The 24,361-nt window shown below is 39.8% G+C and overlaps 1 protein-coding gene across 1 annotated transcript in view; it reads right to left on the bottom strand.

The window, feature by feature from the left end:
* Window positions 1-13,381: 13,381 nt before the first annotated feature.
* Window positions 13,382-24,361, bottom strand: part of PANK1 (pantothenate kinase 1) — a 54,166-nt gene continuing 43,186 nt past the window's right edge. The window contains 4 exon segments of the mRNA XM_025881057.2: window positions 13,382-14,913; window positions 18,104-18,229; window positions 22,080-22,203; window positions 22,705-22,881. Coding sequence (XP_025736842.1) covers window positions 14,854-14,913; window positions 18,104-18,229; window positions 22,080-22,203; window positions 22,705-22,881 — 487 coding nt within the window. The 3' untranslated portion in view covers window positions 13,382-14,853.

Here is a 24,361-nt window from a genome sequence, read left to right as displayed (position 1 = left end):
CTTTTCTCAATTCATGGAGAGCACTACTTATTTTCATTTTATTTTTAATTCTTAATTTTATTTTAATTCCAGGGCAGTTAACAGTGTTATATGAGTTTCAAGTGTACAATATAGTGATTCAGCAGTTTTATACATTACTCAGTGCTCATCAACCTAAGTGTCCTCTTAATGCCCTTCCCTGCTTCACCCATCCCCCCACTTACCTCCCCTCTGGTAACCATCAGTTTGTTCTCTATAGTCTGTTTTTGTTTTTTGTTTTTGGGTTGTTTTTTTTTTGGTTTGTCTCTGTCTTTTTTGTTGTTGTTGTTAACTTTGTTCATTTGTTTTGTTTCTTAAATTCCATATTGGAGTGAAATCATATGGCATTTGTGTTTTCCTGACTGACTTACTTTGCTTTGTACTATACTCTTTAGTTCTATCCATGTCATTGCAAATGGCAAGATTTCATCTTTTTTATGGCTGAATACTATTCTATCGTATATATATATATATATATATATATATATAATACATCTTTTTTATCAGTTCGTCTATTGATGGACACTTGGGCTGCTTCCATAATTTGGCCATTGTAAATAATGCTGCAAAAAACATAGAGGGGCATGTATCCTTTCGAATTAGTGTTTTCATCTTCTTTGGGTAAATACCCAGTAGTAGGATTACTGGATCATATGGTAGTTCTATTTTTAATTTTTTGAGGAACCTCCATACTGTCTTCCACAGTGGCTTACTTATTTAAAAAAAAGAAGTAATGAATTTCAATTACTTTTATGTTTAAATTTGGAGGAAATGGAAAAATATCTCTCAATCTTTGGATTGTGCCAACCCGGAGATGAGCTTTAGGACTAAACTCAGCGCCTGGCTCACGAGAAGTGATTAATAAATACTTGTTGCATTTAATAGTCCTTTTGTGGAATGGTGATTAACAAACAGGAATTCGCCTAACTTCTGTCATGCGAACCTTTACAAACATGCTCTCTGTTAGAAAGCTGAGTTTTTGGTCATAATTTTTCTTGCTGTTGTTGGAGAAAATCTGGAGGATCCCTGGGTGAAGAAGGACCACATGATTGCAAGAGGTGGTTGATGTTTTCCCACAGCCTAAAATAATTAGACTACGACACTGCCTCTGCTGTTCAGGACAACGGTCTTTTTGGAAAAAATGGAATCTTTAGGTTTCCACACAATTTGTCCTTAAAATTTCCAGGGTGTTTGCAGAGGGCTTAGAACATGGAAAACGTTTGAGTCTTCAGAGACGATAGTGGTACTAAGTTGCAGGCTGACCTTGTGGAGATGTCTTTTGTCGCTGCCATAGCTGGAGAGAGGGTACTGGCTCGCCCAGGGTGAACTTCGGTCTGAAGCAGAGTAACTGCCAGCTAAGAGAGCCACCCAGGTGTCCCTGTTGTTTCTTTTATAAGTACTCTAGTACATACAGATCCGGCATCACTTTTGGTGGAGAACGTGATGGAAGTCTGAAGAAGGAAAAAAGAGAGAAGGTCAAATGGAAGATGTTAATATTAACTGAACAACAAGGTAGGAAGGCACCTGAGCCAGGACCTCAGACCAGCCAATGTGAAATTGTGAAGAAATTTCAATGAGATGAACTGTAGGAGGGATAGTTACACGGTCAGGCCTTAATTCACCATCATCACTGTGTCAGACAATGTGAAACTGTGAAGAAATTTCAATGAGATGAACTGTAGGAGGGATAGTTACACGGTCAGGCCTTACCTCTATACACAATCCCTTTTGGAGAATGGAAGCAAACGTCTGGATCATTCATACCCAAAGAAACCTTGAGTTTCCCCAAAGGGCTGTTTCAGGATTCTTGATTATTGGCACGAGATCAGGGGCGTGTTCCTTTACCTCTTCTCTTCGAGCCTTGGTCTTTTCTCCTGGTAAATGAAGGTAGGAACACCCACCTCCTTCACTGTCTGGATGGATTCAAGGAGGGTGCAGGAGCGCCAAGCACACGGAAGGCTTCATCTGTCGGTGCTGTCATTGTTAGGAATGCTTTTCCTTGTAAACACCTTTTATTCCCACGCGATAGCTTTGTAAAAGGCAGTTCCAGTGTCCCGTGCTCCGAATCACAGAAGCTCAGGTTTGGAGGGTGTTTTAAAGATCATCTCTGTTCCAAGCCCTCCCTCTTCATTTGGTGCCAGGTCAGAACCTTGCAAGAGTTTAAGGGAGTTCAGAGAAGGCTCATGATCTGGCACCTTCCTGAGGGATATTTTTAAACAGTTGCTTAGCATTTATTTAGGAATTTTTAAATTAGAACGACAGTGGAAAGCCTAAATTCCCCTTCTCATACTTGGTAACCTTGCTTTGGGCAAGGCCTTTAGCATAGTTTTGCAATTTACCATTTGAGTGATCAAAGTTCACTTCTGCGTTGAAAGGCAAGACTTATTGCATCCACTAAAGCTCTTTTGCAGCACTGAATCAATGAGTACAGGCTGACATTGGAACATGAGTAGTAATTAATCAGTAATTAACATTATATAATGAGTTTATAAGTCTCTAGATCTTAGAGTTTGCATGCCAGCATATTTAGAATTTGCTCAGCATCCCAAAACTAGGCAGTTTGGTGTTTCCTTTTTAAAACCAATCTAAATGCCATCTACCCTTTCAAAAAGGTTAATTTCTTATATCCAAGTGAGGCTACTTCTTGGTAGCCATCTTTCTCAATGGCCACCAAAACAGATTATGCCACAGATGAAATGGCCCTTAGGGTTCTCTGAGAACAAGCTTTATAATGGACAGAGATCCTTATAGCCTGATTGTGCCCACACAGACCTCATGCTTAATTCACCATCATCACTGTGACTGCCGAAACAATGGAGGTCGGACTTGGACCATAGACGCAGGCTAAAGGACAGGAAGAATTGTGTAATCCACTAAATGTTCAGGGCAGAGCCAACAAAACTCAATTGTTCTGGATAACCAAACCATTTTTGCCAAAGTTGCTGTAAGTTATGTGGGTAGGATCTACAGATAATTGCCTCCTTTCTCCACTCCGCTTTGCCTGGCTAAACATGGCACAAATAACTATTTGATAAATTCAATGTTGACACTGGCACACAAACAGATAGACAGGAGTGAAAATTTATCAATCCAATATAAATAGTAATCAAACTCCAAAGGAGAATGCTTAAAACTATTCCTGTTTAAAATTCACAATTGCATTTAACTTACCTAATTTCAACCCACACACTTCTGGAGCTCAATACAAAAGCACTCTTGGTCTATAGTTAAAATAATGTGTCACTTGACAAACTATTCAAATATCTAATTTAAAAATACACTCTGCCAAAATTACAGTTTTAATATAAACTCCAAATCCATTACTTGTGTGATTAACTTGGGGTCTCTTTCCGCATACACCACATATACAACACACACACACACACACACACACACACACACACACACACACAACATAAATGCTAGAAAACAGTCTAGATAACACAGTCTGAGAACGTACTATGAAAACATATTTACTATGTCAGGGTAAATAAACTTGAGTAGTTAATGGAAAACAATTATTTTAGAATTTATAGTTTTCTTTAAAAGTAAAATTTAGGTATCTCTTAAAGATACACAAGAAGATCTCTTAAAGACACACAAGATCCACCTGTCTCACTTACAGCATGTGCTAAAATAGACATAATTTGTTGGCCATGTCATGGCAGCCAAATGGCATAAATTCTTCAGATGCTGAACTGGCTAAAATAGCAACAGTAAATCTCATTGAATGGAGTGAAGGAGGGACAAGAAGAGAGAAGAGAAAGTGCAATATGTTAAAAAAGGTCCAATTTTTTTCATGTTGGTTTATGACCTGAGGGCAAATTTAAAACTCTCCTTAAGCTGCAACTGCAAAAATTAAAAAGGAAATCCATTTGTTTAACAAACAAACAAACACCTAGCAATTTAGGCAACTGGGGCTGAGGCTATGTGTCTTTATATCGCAGGGTCCCTACTGTCACCACGTCAACTTTGGGCCACACAAATTTGACTAAATGCACTTGGCGATTGTGTCTAAAAATGTGATCATTCAGGAAATGTACAGGGAAAAGAAGGCGAAAAAGCAAAACAACAGTAGACTGTTACAAAATTAAAAATGACGCCAGTTAAGTTAAAAAAAAAACATCCAATTATTAACATACATATTTTCACTTTTGTCCAATATTCAAAGGATTTTTTTCAATCTTTAAATTTAACTTGCTTTTGAAAAATGGTTTTACTGAAATATAATTCATATGCCCATTTAAAGTATATAACTTGGGACACCTTGATGGCTCAGTTGGTTGAGCTGGTTGTTTTCAGCTCAGGTCATTTGATCTCATGGGTTGTGGGATTAAGTCCCATGTCAGGCTCCATGCTCAGTGGGGAGTCGGCTTGAGATTCTCCCTCTCCCTCTGTCCTGCCCTCCACTTGTGTTTGCTCTCGCTCTTTCCCAAATAAATAAATAAATCTTAAAAAAAAGTGTATAACTCAAAGATTTCTAGTTGAGTTGTACAACCATCACCTCAATCAATTTTTCATTACCCAGGAAAAGAACCCTCATATTTGTTAGCAGCAACTCTTCATTTCTCCCAAATCCCTAGCCCTAGGAAACCACTAATCTACTTTCTGTCTCTATAGATTTGCCTATTTTGGACATTTTATATAAATGGAATCATACAATATATGGTCTTTTGTGACTGTCTTCTTTCACTCTGCATAATATTTTCAAAGTTTGTCCATGTCATCGTAGACATCCGTACTTCACCCTTTTACAGACATTTACAGCCATAAATATCCCCCTAAGCACAACTTCAACTGCCTGCAATAAAGTTTTGACATGTTGTATTGCCATTGTCATTGATCTCAAAGCATTTTCTGAGTTCCTTTGTAATTTTTTCTTTGATGCATTGATTGTTTAGGAGTGTATTAATTTTCATGTATTTGTGAATTCCCCAAATTTCTTTTATGATTGATATCTAATTTAACTCCACTGTCATCAGAGAACATAACTAGAATGATTTCAATATTTTTAAACTTAAGAAGGCTGGATGAATGGCCTAGCATGTGGTCCATCCTGGAGATGGCTTCATGTGTTCTGAAGGAGAAGGTGCATTCTGCTGCTGTGTCTTACAGTGTCTTCCTGTGTTTTATAGATGTCTGTTAAGTCTGCTTGGTTTATAGTGTTGTTCAGGTCTTCTATTTTCTTGCTGATCTTTTAATTGTTCTGTGCACTATGGGAAGAGGGATATTGAAATCTCCAACTGTTGTTGAATTTTCTATTTCTCTCTTCAGTTCTACCCATTTTTGCTTCATGTAGTTGGGGGTTATGTTATTATTTTATTTTTAATTATAAAATTTTTTTCTCACTTGATAATATATCTTTGCCTAAATTCTTATGAGGTAATTTTCAGGGAGTCTTATAAGAGACTCTGAAATGACAACTATTTTTAAGGACCCATCACTTGATGGGGCTTTATTGACATATCTTCAAGCTCACTACAACACTTTACATATATTAACTGCTTTAATCCTCCTAACACATTTTGTTTGCATTTAACAGTTGAGGAAAGTGAATCACAGAGAAGTTAACTTGCCTAAACTCATACAGCAGGTGGCTCCAGAGTACATCATTGCCTCTTCTTCTGCAAGTTCAGATTCCTCCCTCAGCTCCACTCCCAGAATGCTGCAGTCAAGCTTATAGCTCCAGAGAAGAGATGGGACGCACTTTCTCTGAAGGATATCACCAATCCCAGAGAAAAGATCCAAAGATACTGACAGCGGGGCTCTCCAAAGAATTGGCTGAGCCAGATCACCTTACAGTAAAGTCCAATCAACAAGTTCCACCCTGTAATTAAAGTTTCAATCAACTTCTTGTCACACAGCGGAGGATCACAAGACATCTAGGGAAAGCCTCTAAAATGAAAGACAGAGACCAAAACACAGAAAAAAGCAACTTGGAAGAGAGATTATTCAGAGATGTAAAAACATAAAGGACAATGTATCTTTTGAGAAATAAAATATAGGCCACCAAAAAATCAGAGTATGAAAAGAGCTCTTGGGAACTCCAGCATCATGGTAGAAATAGTAGCAATAATAACTCCATAGAAGAGCTGGAAGATAAAGTTGAAATGGAGCAAAAAGATTAAGATGAAAAATAGAAGAAAAACAATAGGAAAATTAGACAACCAGTACAGGAAGTCCAACATGCAAACAGGAGTAGTTCCTGAAAGACAGGTCAGAGAGGGGATGGAATTACCAAAAAATAATATAAAAAAATTTCTCAGGGGTGAAGGATACAGATTTCTAGTTTGAAGGAATCCATTATGGAACCAGTTTAGTCAATGAAAATACATTCACACTAAGGCCTATCATTACACATTTTCAAAATCCTGGTGATACAGAGAAGTTTCTTTCAGTAGTTTAAATATTTTTAACCTATTCTCTTATCACTTGTGTGGTCTCTGAGCAGAAGTCCACTGTAAGTCCTAGCTTTGTTCCCCAATATGTACAGTCCCCCCAACTCCTAGTTTCTTTCAAAGTTTTCTCTTTGTCTTTAATTTTCTGCAGTTTGAATAGGATTTACCCAGGCGTAGATTTTTTTGGTATTCATCCTGCTTAAATTATCAAGCTTCCTGGATCTGTGGTTTGGTATTTGTCATTAATTTTGGAAAATTCTCAACCGTTATTACTTCAAATATTTCTTCTTCTCCATTCTCTCTTCTCTTCTGGCATTCTAAGTATGTGTATGTTATACTGTTTGAAATGTGCCACAGGTCTTGGGCATTCTGTGCTATCTTTCTTATTCTGTTTTCTGTTTGAATTTCAGTTTAGAAGTTTTATTGACATATCTTCAAGCTCACTTATTCTTTCCTTCGCCATGTTTGGTCTGCTGATGAGCCTATCAAAGGCATTCTTCATTTCTGTTGCAACATTTTTAATTTCTAGGATTTCCTTTTGATTCCTCATTAGATTCTTCCATCTCTCTGTTAATATTGCCAGTTATTGTTCTTTTTCCATTAAAGTCCTTAATATATTAATCATATTCACATTAAATTCCCTTGTTGGGAATTCCAAAATCTATGTCATATTGGAGAGATGCTTGGTTGGTCTCTTCAGACTGTTTTTTCTTGCCTCTCAGCATGTCATATAATCTTTTACTGAAAGCTACACAGGATGTAGTAAGTAATAGAAACTGAGGTAAGATGGCTTTTAATGTGAGGTTTTTGTGAATCTGGCTAGGAGTTGGGCTGCGTTTAATGTTTGCTGTAGCTGTAAGTACCAGAGGCTTCAAATTCCTCTTGGGTCCTTGTTTTTAACTCTCTATTGTCTTTGAGTTTCCCTAATAAGTTTTTCTTAAATAGAATATGCACCTTACAGCTCCCTTTCAGCTGCAATCCACTGTTATTATACTGAAACTGTGTTGATGTGGTGGTAGAATATGAGGAGGGGAAGCATCCATAATCTTAAGATGAAATCTGTCTTTCTTTCAGTGGGCCTGTGTCCCTGGGCTGTAGTCTCAAGTGTTTCCCAGCATTCCTGTTTCCTCAGATGTATGTTTTCCCCTCTTCTTCTCCAACAACCCCTCCCCCTCCCCTAGCCTTGGTTGAGATAGGGATGCAAGAGGAAGCTGAAGTTAGGTAATTTCCTCCCCCCAGCCCCATGGGGTGAGATAAGTCTCTGATAAAATCCTGTCCCCTGGAAAGCAGCCCTTTTCATGGAGAGCCCTCTAGATGTACTTCAAAATGGTTACTTTTACTTCTCCCCCTGCCAGAGACACAGGATAATTTTTCTTGGCTGTTCACCATGAGAAGCAGGTGGGATTCCTAGAGGTACAACCCATGAAGTGTGAAGACCCTCCCTAAGATGGCAGGTCCCCAGGAATTTCTCACTCATATGTTAGTCCGCACTCAGCCTCCACCAGTTTGTCAAAATTGCCATTTAAGTGTTCCTACCAGCTTATGGGTGGTAGGTAAATTGATTTCAGCTGTGATTCTTTCTCTTTCTTCCTTTCTTAGATTATTTATTTATTTAATTTATTTATTTGACAGAGAGAGAGAGGGCACAAGCAGGGGGAGAAGCAGAAGGAGTAGGAGAAGCAGGTTCCCCACTGAGCAGAGAGCCTGATGTGGGGCTCGATCCCAGGACCCTGAGATCACGATCTGAGCCAAAGGCAGAGGCTTAATGGACTGAGCCACCCAGGCGCCCCTCAGCTGTGATTTTCTGTATTTATTGTCTCTTCAAATTTCAGTGTGGCAGTTTGCCCTATGACCTCGATTCTCTGAGAGGTCCAAGAAAAGTCATTGGTTTTCAGTTTGTTTAGTTTTTTTTTTTTTTTTAAGATTTTATTCATTTATTTGTTAGAGAAAGAGAGAGAGAGAGAGCATGAGTGGGGGTTGGTGAGCAGCAGAGGGAGAGGGAACAAGCTGAGCAGGGAGCCCAACGTGGAGCTCGATCCCAGGACCCCGGGATCACAACCCAAGCCAAAGGCAGATGGGTAACAGACTGAGGCACCCAGGTGCCCCAGCTTTTTTCTTATAAGGATGGCAGTGATGAATTGCAAGCTCTTTACCTGTTAGGGCTGAAACCAGAAGTTGAAAAGTTTCTAAAAGCTTCCAGAAAAGAGGGGTAAAATAGTCACATATGAAGATCGGGAACCAGAATGGCATCAGGCCTTCTCACAGCAGCACTGGAAGCTTGGCAATAATAGGGCTATGCCTTCAGAATTCTGAACAAAAATATCTAATCTAAAATTCTATACTCTGCCAAACTATCAATTGGGTATGAGCGTAGAATAAAAATATTCTTAGTGAGGCGCCTGGGTGGCTCAGTCATTAAGCATCTGCCTTCGGCTCAGGTCATGATCCCAGGGTCCTGGGATCGAGCCCTGCATCGGGCTCCCTGCTCGGCAGGAACCCTGCTTCTCCCTCTCCCACTTCCCCTGCTTGTGTTCCCTCTCTTGCTGTGTCTCTCTCTGTCAAATAAATAAATAAAATCTAAAAAAATATGTATATTTTTAGAAATTTTTGGACATACAGCTACTCAAACCTTTCCCCTCATCACCCTACCCTTTACTCTGGGAAGCTGCTTTGCTCAGAATAGTGAAATAAAACAAGACCAGCAGCCAATGTTGAAAATGAGTTCTTGATAAAAATACATCTAGGCATCATTGGTTGGAATGCTGAGCATACCCCTCTCCAAAATCCTCCAACCAGGACAGTCCCTGTGGCTATGAGTCTTAGCTACAACCCTGGTGGTCTGACATGTCCAAGTACCCTTTTCCTGCCCTTGGCTTTGTCTTTACACCTGAGAAAGTACCATGTGTCATGAATAAAGTGTAAAGAGAAAGAAGGGAAAAAAACAAAAAAGAAAACATGGGTACTGCTACTTTTTTCATAGTCTTCTGGAACTATTTAACTTTTTAGATTATATGCATATAAAACTTAGTGAAATTTTAAAGATTTTATTTATTTATTTATTTGACAGAGAAAGACATAGTGAGAGAGGAAACACAAGCAGGAGGAGTGGGAGAGGGAGAAGCAGGCTTCCCGCTGAGCAGGTAGCCCGATGCGGGGCTCGATCCCAGGACCCTGGGATCATGACCTGAGCCGAAGGCAGACGCTTAACGACTGAGCCACCCAGGCACCCCTAAAACTTAGTGAAATTTTAAAAAAATACTTAAATGTAAGAAGATGAATTCTAACTGCAAACTGGTTGAGAATTCTTTGGTGACATCATTAACTGAAATCACCTCAATTAATTCTAGTTTGGAATGTTTGGGGTTTACCTGATAGAGTGAGCATAAAAAGAGGCAAAGACTTTTAATAGAAATTTTCTTTTATTTTTGTATTGCAAGTGATGAATACTTATAAACTAACCTTTTAAAGTTGACCATAAAAGGCACTACATAAATGGTTACACTGTGGCATCACCAATATAACACCTTTTGGAAAATGAAACAAATAATTGAGGTCATTGCAGGAAGCTCCTGGCTTGGTTAAAAAAAAAAATCCAGTGTCAATATCGTAAGTAGATTCAAAAAGTGCTGTGTGTCAGACTTGGTGTGCTCTGGAAACCACGAAATGACTCTGGCCACGACAAAGGCATTGACAATAAAGATTCAAGTGAACAGCTTAAATAATACTGTTTTGTGAAATAAGGGAGTAGTACAAAGGGGGCATTATTAAATTAATCTATTGTTTCACGTAACATACGATTTTAAATTCATACGGGAACTAAATTAAATATTCTAAGTAAAATAAAAAGAAAATGAATTAGCTCTCAGACTGTTTCCCAAAAACATCCTTCATTTTCATTGAGGAGGTAGTAATGAGTGAAAGCAAGAAACACCTGAGGGTCATTCCTCAAATGCGGAGGCCATGATTTCATATTTTTATCTCACGCCCAGCTTACTAAGGAAGTCCCTTGGTTTCCTCTCTGCCACATCACCCTGTTTCTTCCCTTCACAGCATTGATCACTAACTGCTATTTTGCTGTTTATTTGTTGGCTCATGTCCTCATGAGGATGGAAGCCCGATGGAAGGAGGGATTTTGCTGTCCTACGACTGAATGTCTCCCGAAAGTTACCCAATCAATGCCTCCCAGATCATAAGCATTTAGTAAAAATTAAATTGGTGAAGAGTGAATCACGAGCACCTGGTAGACCCAGTAGAAAATGTGCGTTAATTCAATTTTTCTCACAAATTTGGGGTCATCGGATCACTGGGAGGAAAAGGGCCTTCTCTCCAAACAATTCTGGCAAGGGATAGAGTTAATAGTGATCATTGATGTTGAAATCTTCCTAGTCACTAAATAGAATCATAGCAGGGCTTTAGCTATTAGCAGCCTTGGTCCTGTGGGAAAATTCTCAAGACCTTATATAACCCTCTTAGTTATAGAGAAATGTGGTCCACTAAGCAGCTGCTGTATGAGGTTGGACACAATAGAGGAACTAAAGTAAACATGATAATAAAAATGGTGTTATGTATTCAAAAGCACAATAACTGGTTTGCTCATTAACCTCAGTAGGACATTTTGCTCTATTAACACTTTGAAGCCAGATTAATTCTAGCTTCACTTTACTTGAAACCCTTTGATGGCTCTGCACTGACTACAGAAAACACCAGAATCTTTAGCATGGAATATGAGTCCTTCCATAATCTGGCTGGTTTCCTCTCTCCCGGTATCTGGTTTTGCTCTCCCTAACCAAGGCTCCAGCAGATGCAAACAGCTTCTAATTCCCTGAATAACCTGACTACTGTTTCTTCTCTCAATGCCTCTCTCACCCTGCTCTCTCTGCTTGGGAAGCCCCCATCTCCACGCCCACTTGGTGGTCTCCACTCATTGGTTAAGACTCTATGGAAACTTCTTGAGCCCTCCCCTCCAGGAGAAGTGACCAATTCCTCCTTCATGTGCAGCCTCTACCCTCACATACAGACCTCATATTGGGCCTGGCCCATGGCTACTCCCCAAACTGCATTTCCCGTCACTCTTCCCATTGTTTACTCCACACACACTGGAATTCTTGCAGTTCCTCAAAACCTTCATTCTCATTTGCCAGGAGTAAAAAATGTTCTCCCAGGTGTGCTCCCAACTTCATCGGACTGCTCAAATGTCTCCTCTTGTAGGAGAAGTTGTCTTTGACCACTCTACCAAAGAAGTTTCTTCCCTTCCACTTTCTAACTACAACTACCTCCTCTCTAGCCCTTTACCTTACCTCATTTTCTCCTTGTAGTACTGACCTAGCATGATCTACTTCGTGATTATCTGTCTTCCTTCTAGAATGTAAGCTCTGTGAGGAGGGGTCTGTGTTTTGTTCACTGCTGTACATATTGGTGAATGAATGAATGGCACCCGTGATACTTTATAACCTGAACTGGTTTGAGACCTGTCTCCCTTGCTGAACAGCAGGAGTTATAGCCAAATCCTCTTGTTTTCCTCAGCTCCTTCCTGGCCCAAAGTAACTTCTTATTCCTTGTATGACCAGATGATGTCAAGCATAAATTACCTGTAACAACAGTGCCCAACAAAGGGACTCTGAACCCATATATACTACCTAACCTGAAGAATACAACCATAACCTCCCCAATCCCTTTATCTAAAATTCTTGGGACCAGATTTCTTTCAAAATTCAGAATTGTTTACTCCTTAACACCCCTAGTAGGGTCTGGGGCAGTACCCCGTAATCAAACACATTAGTAGCTTTGCAGCAAAACATGCGAAGAATCCTACAGAGTATGATAAATACTGCTCAAGTCAGCTTTTTCTGTCAAGTGACTGTAAGGCTACATTTTAAGAGTTTGGAATTTTGGAATTGTGGACACAGAGCTGTGGACATGTACTAGCATAGGGAGATCCGTATCCCTGTGTTAAAATAGGTTCCCCACATTCTAGAAGGTTAGTTATCACTGATTTCACACGTTAGTTTAAGACATCTATTTTTCTTTTCCCAGTAGCTACCATTTACTATTTGCCAGCCTTTGTGCCAAGCTCTTTAAATATGGAGGTGAAAACTGTTTGCTCTATTTTATGAATGAGGAAGCTAGGGTTTAGAGAGAGGGTTAGTGGCTTGCCCACACAGGTAGGCAATGGCTGAGCGAGATCCACACTGAAGCTGTCTCACAATCAAAAGCCATGCTCTAGACTACCTGACCATCTTGAATTCACAAGTTCAAGATAAAAATTCTTTAGTCTTGTCAAGTTTCTTCTTAATGTTGAGCCAAAGGAAAGTCCCTATGATTCAAGTGAATGTAAAAATCCTCAGGCTATAAGTTTCTCATTATAAAAAAAGGCTGGCAATAGGTAGCCAACATTTACTGATATTTGTATAGTGGAAGAATTGATTTCCTCAGCTAAACCAATGTCTTACACATTTGCAATGAAAGATCAAGTGATTCCAGATAATTAAAAAATTATATAATTACATTAACTTGCCCTGATTTCTTTTGCAGAACCATAATCCAAGGTCTACGATTACCTGACAGAGGAGAGTAGTACTGATAGAAGGGAATAGTCTAAAAAGGCACTAATGTAGATCATATGTACATTTTTACACTTATCTTTTTCAAGAACATCTTTGAATTTTTTTAAGCCAGGTGGAAGTTAATAAAATGTATTTGTGATGACCAAATTTTGAAAAATTTTTTGAATTACCAAATATAGTAATAATATTTTGGCAATGAGTCAGTTGTATAAGAACAATAAAGCTATTTAAAAAAAAAATCTCTGCATAGAGTTACAGCTTCAATTGAAGACACCCTTATAGGAAAGCCTCAAATTATGAAATGTAGGGTAGCAAAAATACAACACATTCATTTTATGGTACAAAAGCAGATAATATGGACATGAAGATTAAGAAATGAAAATAACATATACACTAAAAACATCACAACAGAAACAGGCTTTATTTCAACCAGACAAGTGAACACTTCAGTTAACATCACGTTCTTCAAGACTTGAAGATATGGCAATTAAAGATGGTGCTCAGGAGGCAGAAAAGGAAAGATTCATCATGGAGGAATTGCACTGCCTTGAAAAATCCCTTTCAACAATATGCTCAATTCAAAAGATTAATCAGTTCTAAATCATTAGACCTCATGCGTTTCAATATTTGTACAAGACTCTCATTTGAAAGTTACCCATCGGTTCCAATGACATCTTTCAAAAAAGAAAAAAAATATGTATAGAGAGATCAGTATCATGATTTTTTTTTTTAATATTAGAAACTGGGATTGAAATACAGTTTTCAGTTTGAAATATTTCAAATGAAAAAATGTTATTATTTAAGATGCCTTGTTACAAAGCTCCTATGTACATACGTGTACAACACAAATAGGTATTATTACCTGACACCTCAACCCATGACTTCTCCCCCCATCTCCCAATGTGAATAGTTAATCTAGTGGGAGACTTTACCTGGGAAGTTCCAAAGTCCTGCATAAGGATTTGCTGCCACTCATAGGCTGGGCATGAGTGAGGACATTTCATCAGAGAAACATTTCAATTTAATATAACCTAACAGAAAATAAATCCAACAAAACATTGCATATTCGTAAGGGTTAAGTCAAAATTGCATAACATTTTCAACTTTCGCCTGACTCATAAAATTCATGAACACTTTCAGAGTTTTCTCATCAAGGGCACTTTCGAGAGCTTTCAATCTCGTGCTTAACTTTGTATCGAGTTGGTCAGCACCTTGATTGATATGAACAATTAGGTTAAAGAAAGGTATCGGGCGGGGGGGGGGGGAGAGGGAGTCATTTGAGGACAGAAACAGGGGGAAGGACTCTCTTTCTCCATAAGAGACTCCAACAGAAAAAAAAAAACAACAAGACAACAAAAGGCATATAAACAAACAAACAAAATTGTGTTCACAGTAAAACATGCCAGATTTGTAGTTTCATTTGAAACCAACAGCAAATCATGAAACGTCATGAAGAATATAAGTAAAGGTAGAATCTCCTAGAGTAATTGCTAAATGAAGTTAAAATTACCACACTGATCAGTAAACCCCAGAAGAAAAATAAACAGCACTTACATTTCAGGTCCTTCCTACACATCATACAACTTTTCAAGGTTAATGCATAAAATTCGTAGGTTTGGCCTCGCTGCACAAATGTTCTTTTTTTTTTTTAAAAAATACAGTGTACAGAAAAACTCTTGTATTCCCCATTTTGAATCATCAGCTCAAAACCCAGGAGTAAAAGATCAGTTAGAAGGATTTTAAATTATTTACAAATCCAGCAGGTTCATCTGCCATAATGGCTTGGCTTCCGTCCCACAGCGGCATCTACCTCCTCCGGCGGCAACTCTCAGTTCTCTGTTTTCACAGAAGGTTCTTCCATCCACTGGTCATCACTACTGGTCATCAGTCATCTTGAACAGTTCCAGCAGCGCCCCAACAGCCCCGAAATAACCCTACAAAAGCAACAGGAAAACTTGCGCACGATGATCTCCAAACAGCCAAATGCCTACTGTGTTTAATAATTCTAGGAAAGCTGCTCCCTACTGTTGTAGGTAAAAAAAAAACCCTAAAAGCTGAACTCTGCCATGCACCATAGAATAATAGTCATAATATTTATTAGATATACCTGTTTTTCTATCTTAAATAAGTTAACGGCTGTAAATAAAGCGCTTAGGGAAATGCCTGGCACTCAGTGTGTGCTACACGAATGCTGGAATTGTTAGAATTACAATGATTGCATTTTAATCTGTGCCATGGCAAAATTCATACTATGAACCCCATTTCACTGATGAGAAATGGAAGGTAATAAAGTAAATTTCCCTTTCAGGGTCACACACTTGTGCCAGGGCTCAACCCCGAATCTGTCTGACTTCAAAGTTGTATCTCACAGGTGAGAACTTAAAGCTTCCCTCAGCAGATCTCGGAAAGGCATCTAAATCAGCCGGAGCTGCACTTTGCTCATCTGTAAAATAAAAGCCCATGTTTTTGTGAAAGTGAAAGGAACTGAAAAATAAAAATGTTTAGAGAACTTGGTTTCCAAAAGGTCTGAGACTCCACGCCTGTTGCCTGACTCAAGAGTCACCAACCCAAATGGGTGGCTGCGTGCCAGTACTGGCAGTTATGTGATAGGATCTCTGCTTTGGCTGCTGCCAGCTAACATTTCTTGAGGCCTCATTATATGCTAAAAATTGTTCTAAGCACTTTACATGAATTCATTTAATCTTCACAATAACCTTATGAGACAAATATTATTATCACCCCACGTTACAAAGGCTAAAACAAAGATGGAGAGGTAGAGTCATTGTCTAAAGACTCCTAGTCAGTCAAGAGGCTGTGTCTTCACTGCTTGGCTGATGACTTCTCAATCCTGTTAGCTGAATGAATGAGACTCCGTCAGTGAGGACTCCTGAGGCAGGGCAGGAAAACTGCCCCACACGCGCCTCCCAAAAGTTCTCTCTCCACAGTATCCTCCAGGAAGGCTTGCCTAAGCCAGACGGAATTTAAGAATGCAGAGCCCTTTCTGAGAGATCTTTACAAGGGGCTATAAAAACGCTCCACTTTTATTGGCTATAAAGACCGAGTTATGACACGTGCATAACAAAGCCAAGCCACAGTCCACAGAGGCCTAGGATTGTACAAGTTAATGTAGGTGACTGTGTTTTTACCTACAGAAGTGAGTTTCCCCAAAATGTTGGATCTCACTCCCTATTTTACACCAACTAACTCCCCATGTGACCTCGTGGATGGTTTTTAATCCCTGATGGCTCCCAGAGTTTGTTTTCTGCCTTAGTTGAAGAGAATCTGGATTTAGGCTTGCCGGATAAAATATAGATAAATGCCAGATGAAATAACTGTGTCCTGTATTTTTTTTTTTTTAAAGATTTTATTTATTTATTTGACAGAGAGAGACACAGCGAGAGAGGGAACACAAGCAGGGGGAGAGGGAGAGGGAGAAGCAGGCTCCCCACCCAGCAGGGACCCCGATGCGGGGCTCGATCCCAGGACCCTGGGATCATGACCTGAGCCGAAGGCAGACGCTTAACGACTGAGCCACCCAGGCGCCCCTGTGTTCTGTATTTTTAATCACTAAATATGGCAACCCTAGCTGAACTGGAACAGTGGTTTTTCTTTTTTCATTTTAATTGCTTTTTAAAAGCTGAGGTACTTTTTCCTTTTTCAAACAAAATCTTACATGGAAACGATAAATAAGTAGGTAAAAAGGGAGGTGCTCTGGTTGGGGGGAGGGGAGGTGAAAATTCTGGGACTCCATTCCCCTCACCCCCCAAAAGTTCTATGACCCCATGCTTTAAGCCTGCTTAAAAAAAACAGGCTTTCTTTAGTATTAAGTTCTATCACTGGGCCTTAACTATTTAGTATTTAAATTCCTATTGTCTTATCTGCATTAAGAAAACAAAACATGGGCCTAGGAAACTCTAAATAACTTGTAAATACATGGGCAGCTTTTCAGATAAATAATTTGGTTTGAAGATGAGAAAAATGCCAGAGTAGTTACTCATTACAAGTTTGTGATACTAGTTCTCTCAAAGTTTTTTTCTACTACAATACACGCCAGGGATTAGGAACCTGCCCTGATAAACAAACAGTTGCTCTCTACAGTACTGATTTTAAAGAAGGTGGCAGAGGCGGTAGGGAAGAGAAAGGTCCCTCACCTACTCTTAGAAATCTGATTTATAGGATTGTAGAAACTTGACAGAAGGGACTCTCTCAATTAACTGATGTTCATATCCTCTGCAGACAGGCTGCTAATGCCTAAGGATACCAGCCTCTCTGGGCCACCAGGCTCCTCTGAGCAACCCCCGCACTTCTGTTCTCACCAGTGCAGTTGTCTGCTTGCCAAGAGTCAGCTGTGTTTATCCTCAGATTTGTTTATGACAGATATTATGTTAATGTCATAATCTAAGTTAATACCTAAACCGATAAAAAGAGTACAAAATAAATTGGTCACTTATATGAAAATCCAGTTAAATTCTCAAAAAAGATTGAAAAAGGCAGTCACAAACCATTACTCTCTACTTAGGTGGATCCCGATACACAGGAATGGTTGAGGGAAAAATCTAGAAGCATTATGCAACCAGAGCGCTTCATAGGTATCTTTAATCTCTTGATCCATTTTAAAGAAATAAATCAGAAATCAAAGAAGGCATATAATATTTGTGGATTATGAAAAAAAGGATAACAGCAGAACCCATGGTCAAAAATGGGCCTTGGTCCTACATCAAAGAAATTGATGAGTGAATGAACATTTATGTTTTATGTTAAAATGGTTAAAGTAGAGAGATATTTTTTAATGATTACCCATTTTGGCTGATTTTTTTTTAAATTAAAAAATTTTTTAAGATTTTATTTATTTATCTGACAGAGAGAGAAGCAGCAAGAGAGGGAACACAAGCAGGGGGAGTGAGAGAGGGAGAAGCAGGCTTCCTGCTGAGCAGGGAGCCCCATGCAGGGCCTGAACCCAGGACCCTGGGATCATGACCTGAGCCGAAGGCAGACGCTTAATGACTGAGCCACCCAGGCGCCCCTCTACTTGACCAATTTTAAAACTGAGGGACTCACTCCACAGTTAGACAAAGCCAAATACACTCCATGTAGGACAGCTAAGTCCAAGCAGACTTGACCTACCTCATGTTCCAAAAACAGAGCTTTTAGCTGTCCTTTGGACCAAAAATCCATTGCATATGCTAGCAGCTTCATGGAGACCATATTGATTCTGAGAAAGTTCCCAACAAACACAACTCTGTCAATATTCTGGAAAAAAAAATTAAGGAACAATTAAATAATGGTATAAAAATAGCATTTAGTAAAGACCCAATGTTCCATACTTCACTGTACTCCCAGGACTTTGCAGAGTCAATTTGTTTCTTAAGTGAAATTATTTCAGCATTTCCAAGATGAAGTCGAACAAACTTCACAGTGCATTCCAAAGAACAAAAGGGTGAGATTCTGGCTGGGTGAGGCAGAGACTTATATTGGGCTTATTTGCAAGTGTTATGTCAGATTGACTTAGGCCTGATATGAAATTCAGCTACCAACACACATATAAAATTTTAACTGGAGTTCAAGTTCAGCTAAATTTGCCTTTGCATTCCTTTCAATTCCCCCAACTTCCAACTATAAACTATTATAACCAACTCATAAATAAAATGGCCATGGCATGGGCTATTCAACTAACAAGTTTGCTCAGGTTGCTCTATGCCAAACACCAGAATACAAAAAGAAACAATTCCCAGTCTCTATCCTTGGGCTATATGGTGGACAATCCTGTTTGGTCAACATGTGGGTTGAAATATGGTAACGAAAAATACGTCTATACTTTTGTTGACATGGATATGGATTTGCATTCTGCACACACACAACACTGAGCTCAGCCTGTCTACCACCCACTCACTCACAGAGCCAGTTGCTATGGTCACTTATGCCAAAGGAAGGGAGTCCCAGAAGCTGGCATTCTTTTCTGTTCAGTCTATCAAGAGTCATCAGGATCTAGGAATATGGCCTCTTAACTGTCTCAAGTTTTCACAATGTAAATTGATAAGCCCATTAACTACTGTGAATATTTTCTATGGGTGGAGGTGTGGGAAGTGGTTTTATTTTTTTTAAAGATTTTATTTATTTATGTGACACACAGAGAGAGATAGCGAGAGAGAGAGAGAAAGAGAGGGAGAGAGCACAAGCAGGGGGAGCGGCAGGCAGAGGGAGAAGCAGGCTCCCTGCATGAGCAGGGAGCCCGATGTGGGGCTCGATCCCAGGATCCTGGGATCATGACCTGAGCTGAAGGCAGCGGTTTAACCAACTGAGCCACCCAGACGCCCCTGGGAGGTGGTTTTAATAAGTTTCCACAAATAAGAACGGTAGCTACAAACTGCCCAGACTGAGATGTGACAAGAAACACTCAAGAGGAACTCAGATTAAAGAAGAATTTAATTAAATTTAGGAGTTTTGCTTTTCCCCCTAAAACAAGGGAGTCCAATGTAGGACTTCCTCAAAGCCCCAGGCCTGCATTAGTTTGGTAATGAGCCAGAAGGAATAGAATGCAATAAAAGCTGATGGACATTCTTTATTTCAAATAAATTCCAGGTGGGTCAAAGATATGACTGTGGGGGAAAGAAAGAAAGAAAGAAAGGAAGAAAGAAAGAAAGAAAGAAAGAAAGAAAGAAAGAAAGAAAGAAAGAGAGAGAGAGAGAGAGAAAGAAAGGAAGAAAGAGAAGAAAAAAAGAAAGAATAAAGGAAAAAAAGACTAGAAGAAACGACAGAATTCTTTTTTAAAAATAACATTGAAGTAAGGAAAATATAACACTCGCATGTATTATCATGTAAAAAAGCATGAGGCAATGTTTCCAGAAGTACATATTGAAGTATGTAAGGTAGACTGACATAACCTCTGGGATTTGCTTTCGAATACGTTAGTAAAAAAGAGAAGAAGAGAAGGAGGAAGAGACAGAGGCAGAGGGAGGAGGAAAAAGAAAACAGATAAAGCATGTGTGGCACAGTTTTGTTAACTGTTGATTCGGGTTAACAGCTATAAGGAGGTTCTTCATACTATTGTGCTCCTTTATGTATATTTACCAATTTTCGTAATAAAAGGTTGATACACAACCGAAGCAAGACATAAAATAATATGTAGAGGGTGAATTGTATGAGATGTGACTATATCTCATAAAATTGTTTAAAAAGCAAGAATGTGATACAGAGTTTGCTGCCTTTGGAAGGATATGTTTCTGCTATATTGCAGACAATACAGAATAAGATGCCAAAAGTGAAAAACATTGGCTACCTCGAGTAAGGCTAACATTGTAGGACAGGTGCAAACAGTTACCCACTTCCCTGCACATCCTTCTGGTGTCTTTAGAACTCTGTATTACGTGTTTGTATTTTCTACTCAAAACTGAATAAAAAATTCAGTGTTGATGGAGAAGCGTTTTACAGGATTCCAATAATCACAGTTAAAAAAAAAAATCTTAAGAGTCAGTAAATGTGGTGTCTCTCTATGCAACAGGGGTGCTCAAGGACTCTCCACTCAGCCAGTCCAGTGCCCTTAGCAATGACTGAAGCTTGCGTTTTGACTCTCACAGGAGAATGGCCGCCACTTCCGGGTGTGCCCACAGGGAGCATGCGCTGGCAGGACGCCAGCCAGTGAAGCCCTTGCCGGAAGTGATCGGTGATTCCTCTCACTGGCCATACTTTCAAACTACCGTTTTTGCTATACTCCAACAATATATGGTATTGAAATTGAAATCAAAAGTGAAAAATAAAATCCGTTGCCCTCCCCCTAAAGTGAATATGATCATTGTAAAAAGGCCCCCTGCTGGCTCACTCAAGGTCTGTGGAAAGCAGGGGAAAGTGTATCTACCACTCTGTGGGGCAGGGGACGTTGGGGCTCATTGACCTTTGAGAGTGCACGAGGACAGCCCACAGTACACACATTAGTCAGGCCTTGTTTGGCTACTTGGAAAAACTCCCTTGAAAGGTTAATGTCAAAAAATAAATCCTCTGTTAAAATGAGTCCTGTGACCGAAGTGGACTTTGAAAGGCACATGTCTGGGATACATTTTTTCTTTGCATTTCAGCCTTGCATTTGAACTCCATCTCACACGGGGACATAAAAAGTGGTGACCCTGAGCCACAGACCAGAGAGATATTCTACTCAACGTTGTAAAGGAGCGTGTTTCTCTCGTAACCCTAGAGGTCCAAGGCAGGACTGGCACTGCCCACCATCAAGATCGCCTCTTGCCCTGTTTAAGCCCCCACTGCTCGACCAGGATGGGACAGGAGATGGTTTCTGCAGAACCTGTAATGTTCTATTTCTTGAGTCAAGTGATGGCTACACAGGTGTGTGTGTGAAAATCCAAGCTGGCTACACACTTCGGGTTTGACCTCTTCTGTGTTTCTATTAAAATTATATTTTTAAAAACTCTATTACTGAGGAGACTATGCTTCTTTAACCCTTCTATTACCTGTTGCCTGTCTCAACCCCTTTCTTGTCTTCCTAACACAACTCAGTGAGAGCTGTTGTACTTTACATGTCTTCTGTTCCAGAAAAGGGTTCTAGTTTCCCAGAGGAATTTTGCAGTGTTTCAAAACACGTTCACAAAGCTTTGTCACCAGCTCCACCCCTTCTTGTGCCTGGGGCTCTGGCTGGCCTCAGCTGTAGCAAGCTCTCTATGCTTTGATAGCCCTGTACAATGCTGCTTGAACTCCATGCCACAAGGCAACACTGTAAAGAAGCTGAAAGCAGAGAGAATATCGAATATTGCAAGTGGAGCGTTTTACCGGCAATTATTTGCAAGGATGCGCCAAGCTTTCCCTCACACTTTGGTAGGTGGGTGGTAATAATGACGGTCAGAGTCTATAGCATGGGCTGTGATTTTACCTGGACTCTGTGGTTGGATGGATTATTATTTATTATTCAGTGCCTACTTAAAATAAGATACATATTCTACTCCATTCCCCCAAACACACCCCTCATGTTCTACAAGATGTGACTAGGACAAAGGGCAGGTTTCCCAAGGATCTATCATTTTGTAAGGGTCAACAGTTTTGCACGGCTAAAGATGATGTGTATGAATGACACAAGGCTTCCTCTGGATTAAGGCCTTACCTCATTCAATGCACACATCCGAGCAATGGAGCCAATGTTGTTGGTGATGGTGACCAGTGTGGCTCGGGCGAGGTCTTCCTTGCTGATGGAATCTCGCTTTTCCTTACTCATCATGTTGCCAAAGCTATGTTGGAAATATTAGCGAGAGTATTCAAAATCATCCTTAGGCAGGCCCCACGCTTCCACCAAAGTACTGTGGAAAGCTTTATGAATAACTCTGTTAAAATTTAAATGATCTGATTTGGCTACCATGTTTTACAAGCAGACAGGATTACAATATGAATGGCTGGTTGCCCTTTTTTTTTTAATAGGGGCAAAGTAGCATGGCTATTAATGGGAAAAAAAATTTTTTAATGCTCTCTAGATATATTGACAAGAATGGAACAGGGGAAACTGTTGCAGTATTCCAGAACCTTCTTTCAAAGCTGCCCTATTTTAAGTACAAGCATCAGGGGCTAAACATTTCAACGCTTCATAAAGGGCGGGAGATCAAGTCTGAGCTCCAATAACCATAGATACTTGCACCAGGCTGGTGGGTTGACATTTTAAAAACAATTAAGTGAATGGCCAGGGTGGAGAGGTTGCCTTGTTCACACGCTACTGCTCCTAGCTACTTCGTCTCTACCTTGATGCTACAGCAGATCCTTGAAGGCCAAATCGTTCATAGTCTCCTCCGTAAATGTCCTTCACCAGCTTATCAACATTGGTGCTGTCGCCTTTAGCTGCCATTTCCAGAGCTTCTTCAAAGGTCTCACAACCAGTCAGCAAGCAACATAGGCCTAGGAATGTTCCACCTCCAAGACTGAAGGAACAATAAGGTTTATTTTTAAATTTTACTTTATGATATGCCCATCCAAGTCCCCAACTACATCAAGATCACTAATATGGGTTAATAAAAACAGGAGAAGAAAAACAAAGGGGCACTTGAATTAAAGTGTAGGGTGCAGCACAGTCTTAGGGTAGATTGGATTTTTTTTTTTTAAAAGGGCAGAGACTAAAAAGGAACATCAAGGAAAACTTGCCCTTGAATTTAAGAACAAAACCAGAGAAAGACTCTCACTGATTTCCGTTGTGAGACCTTCAGCTAGCTGCTAAACTAAGTACCTCATTCAGTCTTCTCACCTATAAAATGGGGCCAAATTCAGGATCTCTCTTATTTGGGTGGTCTGAAAGCAGCAAATAACCAGAGAAATAACTGCTATGAAAAAAAAAACGTAGCTGAATACAAATACTTGGAAAAAGAACCCACATATACGTGAAGTTCACAATGCAGAGCCAGACTGACCCAGGGCTGCTAGGAACAGCCAGTCCAGAGCCTGTATCTTTTACCTTGACCTCGATCCTCTAGCAGACATAATCTCATTGAAACTTCTCAGAAATTTCTAGAAGGAAACCACTGATTGCTCACACACTGGGTTTTTTTTTTTTCTGTAGACTATGGAAAAGGTTATTAATATTTTACTTACTACCCAATAGTCAAAAATAGTAACAAAGGTCATAAAACGGTTTCAATGCTCAACTATGTTTTAAAAAGCTTTCAGTCGCTTTGGGGAAAATTCCCCCAAAATAGTCTTTTTAGACAGAAGTTAATTATGGTAGGTGAGAATGAATTTAGTTGCGTATGAATATCACAGTTATGTGACGGGAAGGAGACTGAGAGTAAACCTACCACCAGTGGCCTCCTGGCAGTATGGACGCGGCCATGGGCTTTACTCTATTTACCATGAGCAGGTGCAGACGAGCACATGCAGAAGAGTCAATTGCTCACATCAGTTTGTTCTCAAGCTCCAAGAGCTGTGAGCCCCTGGATTTCCATTCTGAGAGAAAATCCAAGTCGAAATTGAGGTTATTTTGAATTTAAATTTGAAGAAAGAAACTTCAGGGGAAATTATATTTCATGTCAGTAACTGTTAACAAGAAGGTGCCAGATTGTAGACGGGCACACAATTCTTTAAATTACACCTAAAGTGGTATGTAATAGTTCTAAAGTAGTGATTGTCACAAAAATACAGGCTTGATGGAAAGGATAGCTCCTGGTGGAAAATTCGGTAGCTAGGCGCCACTGGCGGCAGCTACCCAAAGCCAAGGTGCGGTACCAGGAGGAGCTCAAGAGCTCCACGGACATGACCACCTTGACAGCTCAGTCACGGTAGAGATGCTGAAATTCCTCTAGGAAAGCTTATCTTTATTTACATTTAACACAGTGTGTCATGCACGTTGTCAGGTTCAGTCTGCCCTACAAAGCTTGTGTATTTTAAAGGGAACAATCTTGGTTTGCGTGC

Source organism: Callorhinus ursinus, unplaced genomic scaffold (assembly GCF_003265705.2).
Source record: "Callorhinus ursinus isolate GAN/ISIS: 27379988/994484 unplaced genomic scaffold, GSC_fseal_2.0 scaffold20, whole genome shotgun sequence".
Classification (NCBI taxonomy): Eukaryota; Metazoa; Chordata; class Mammalia; order Carnivora; family Otariidae; genus Callorhinus; species Callorhinus ursinus.
Note: the sequence above shows the minus strand (reverse complement) of the source record. Positions and strands in the feature narration are given on the sequence as shown.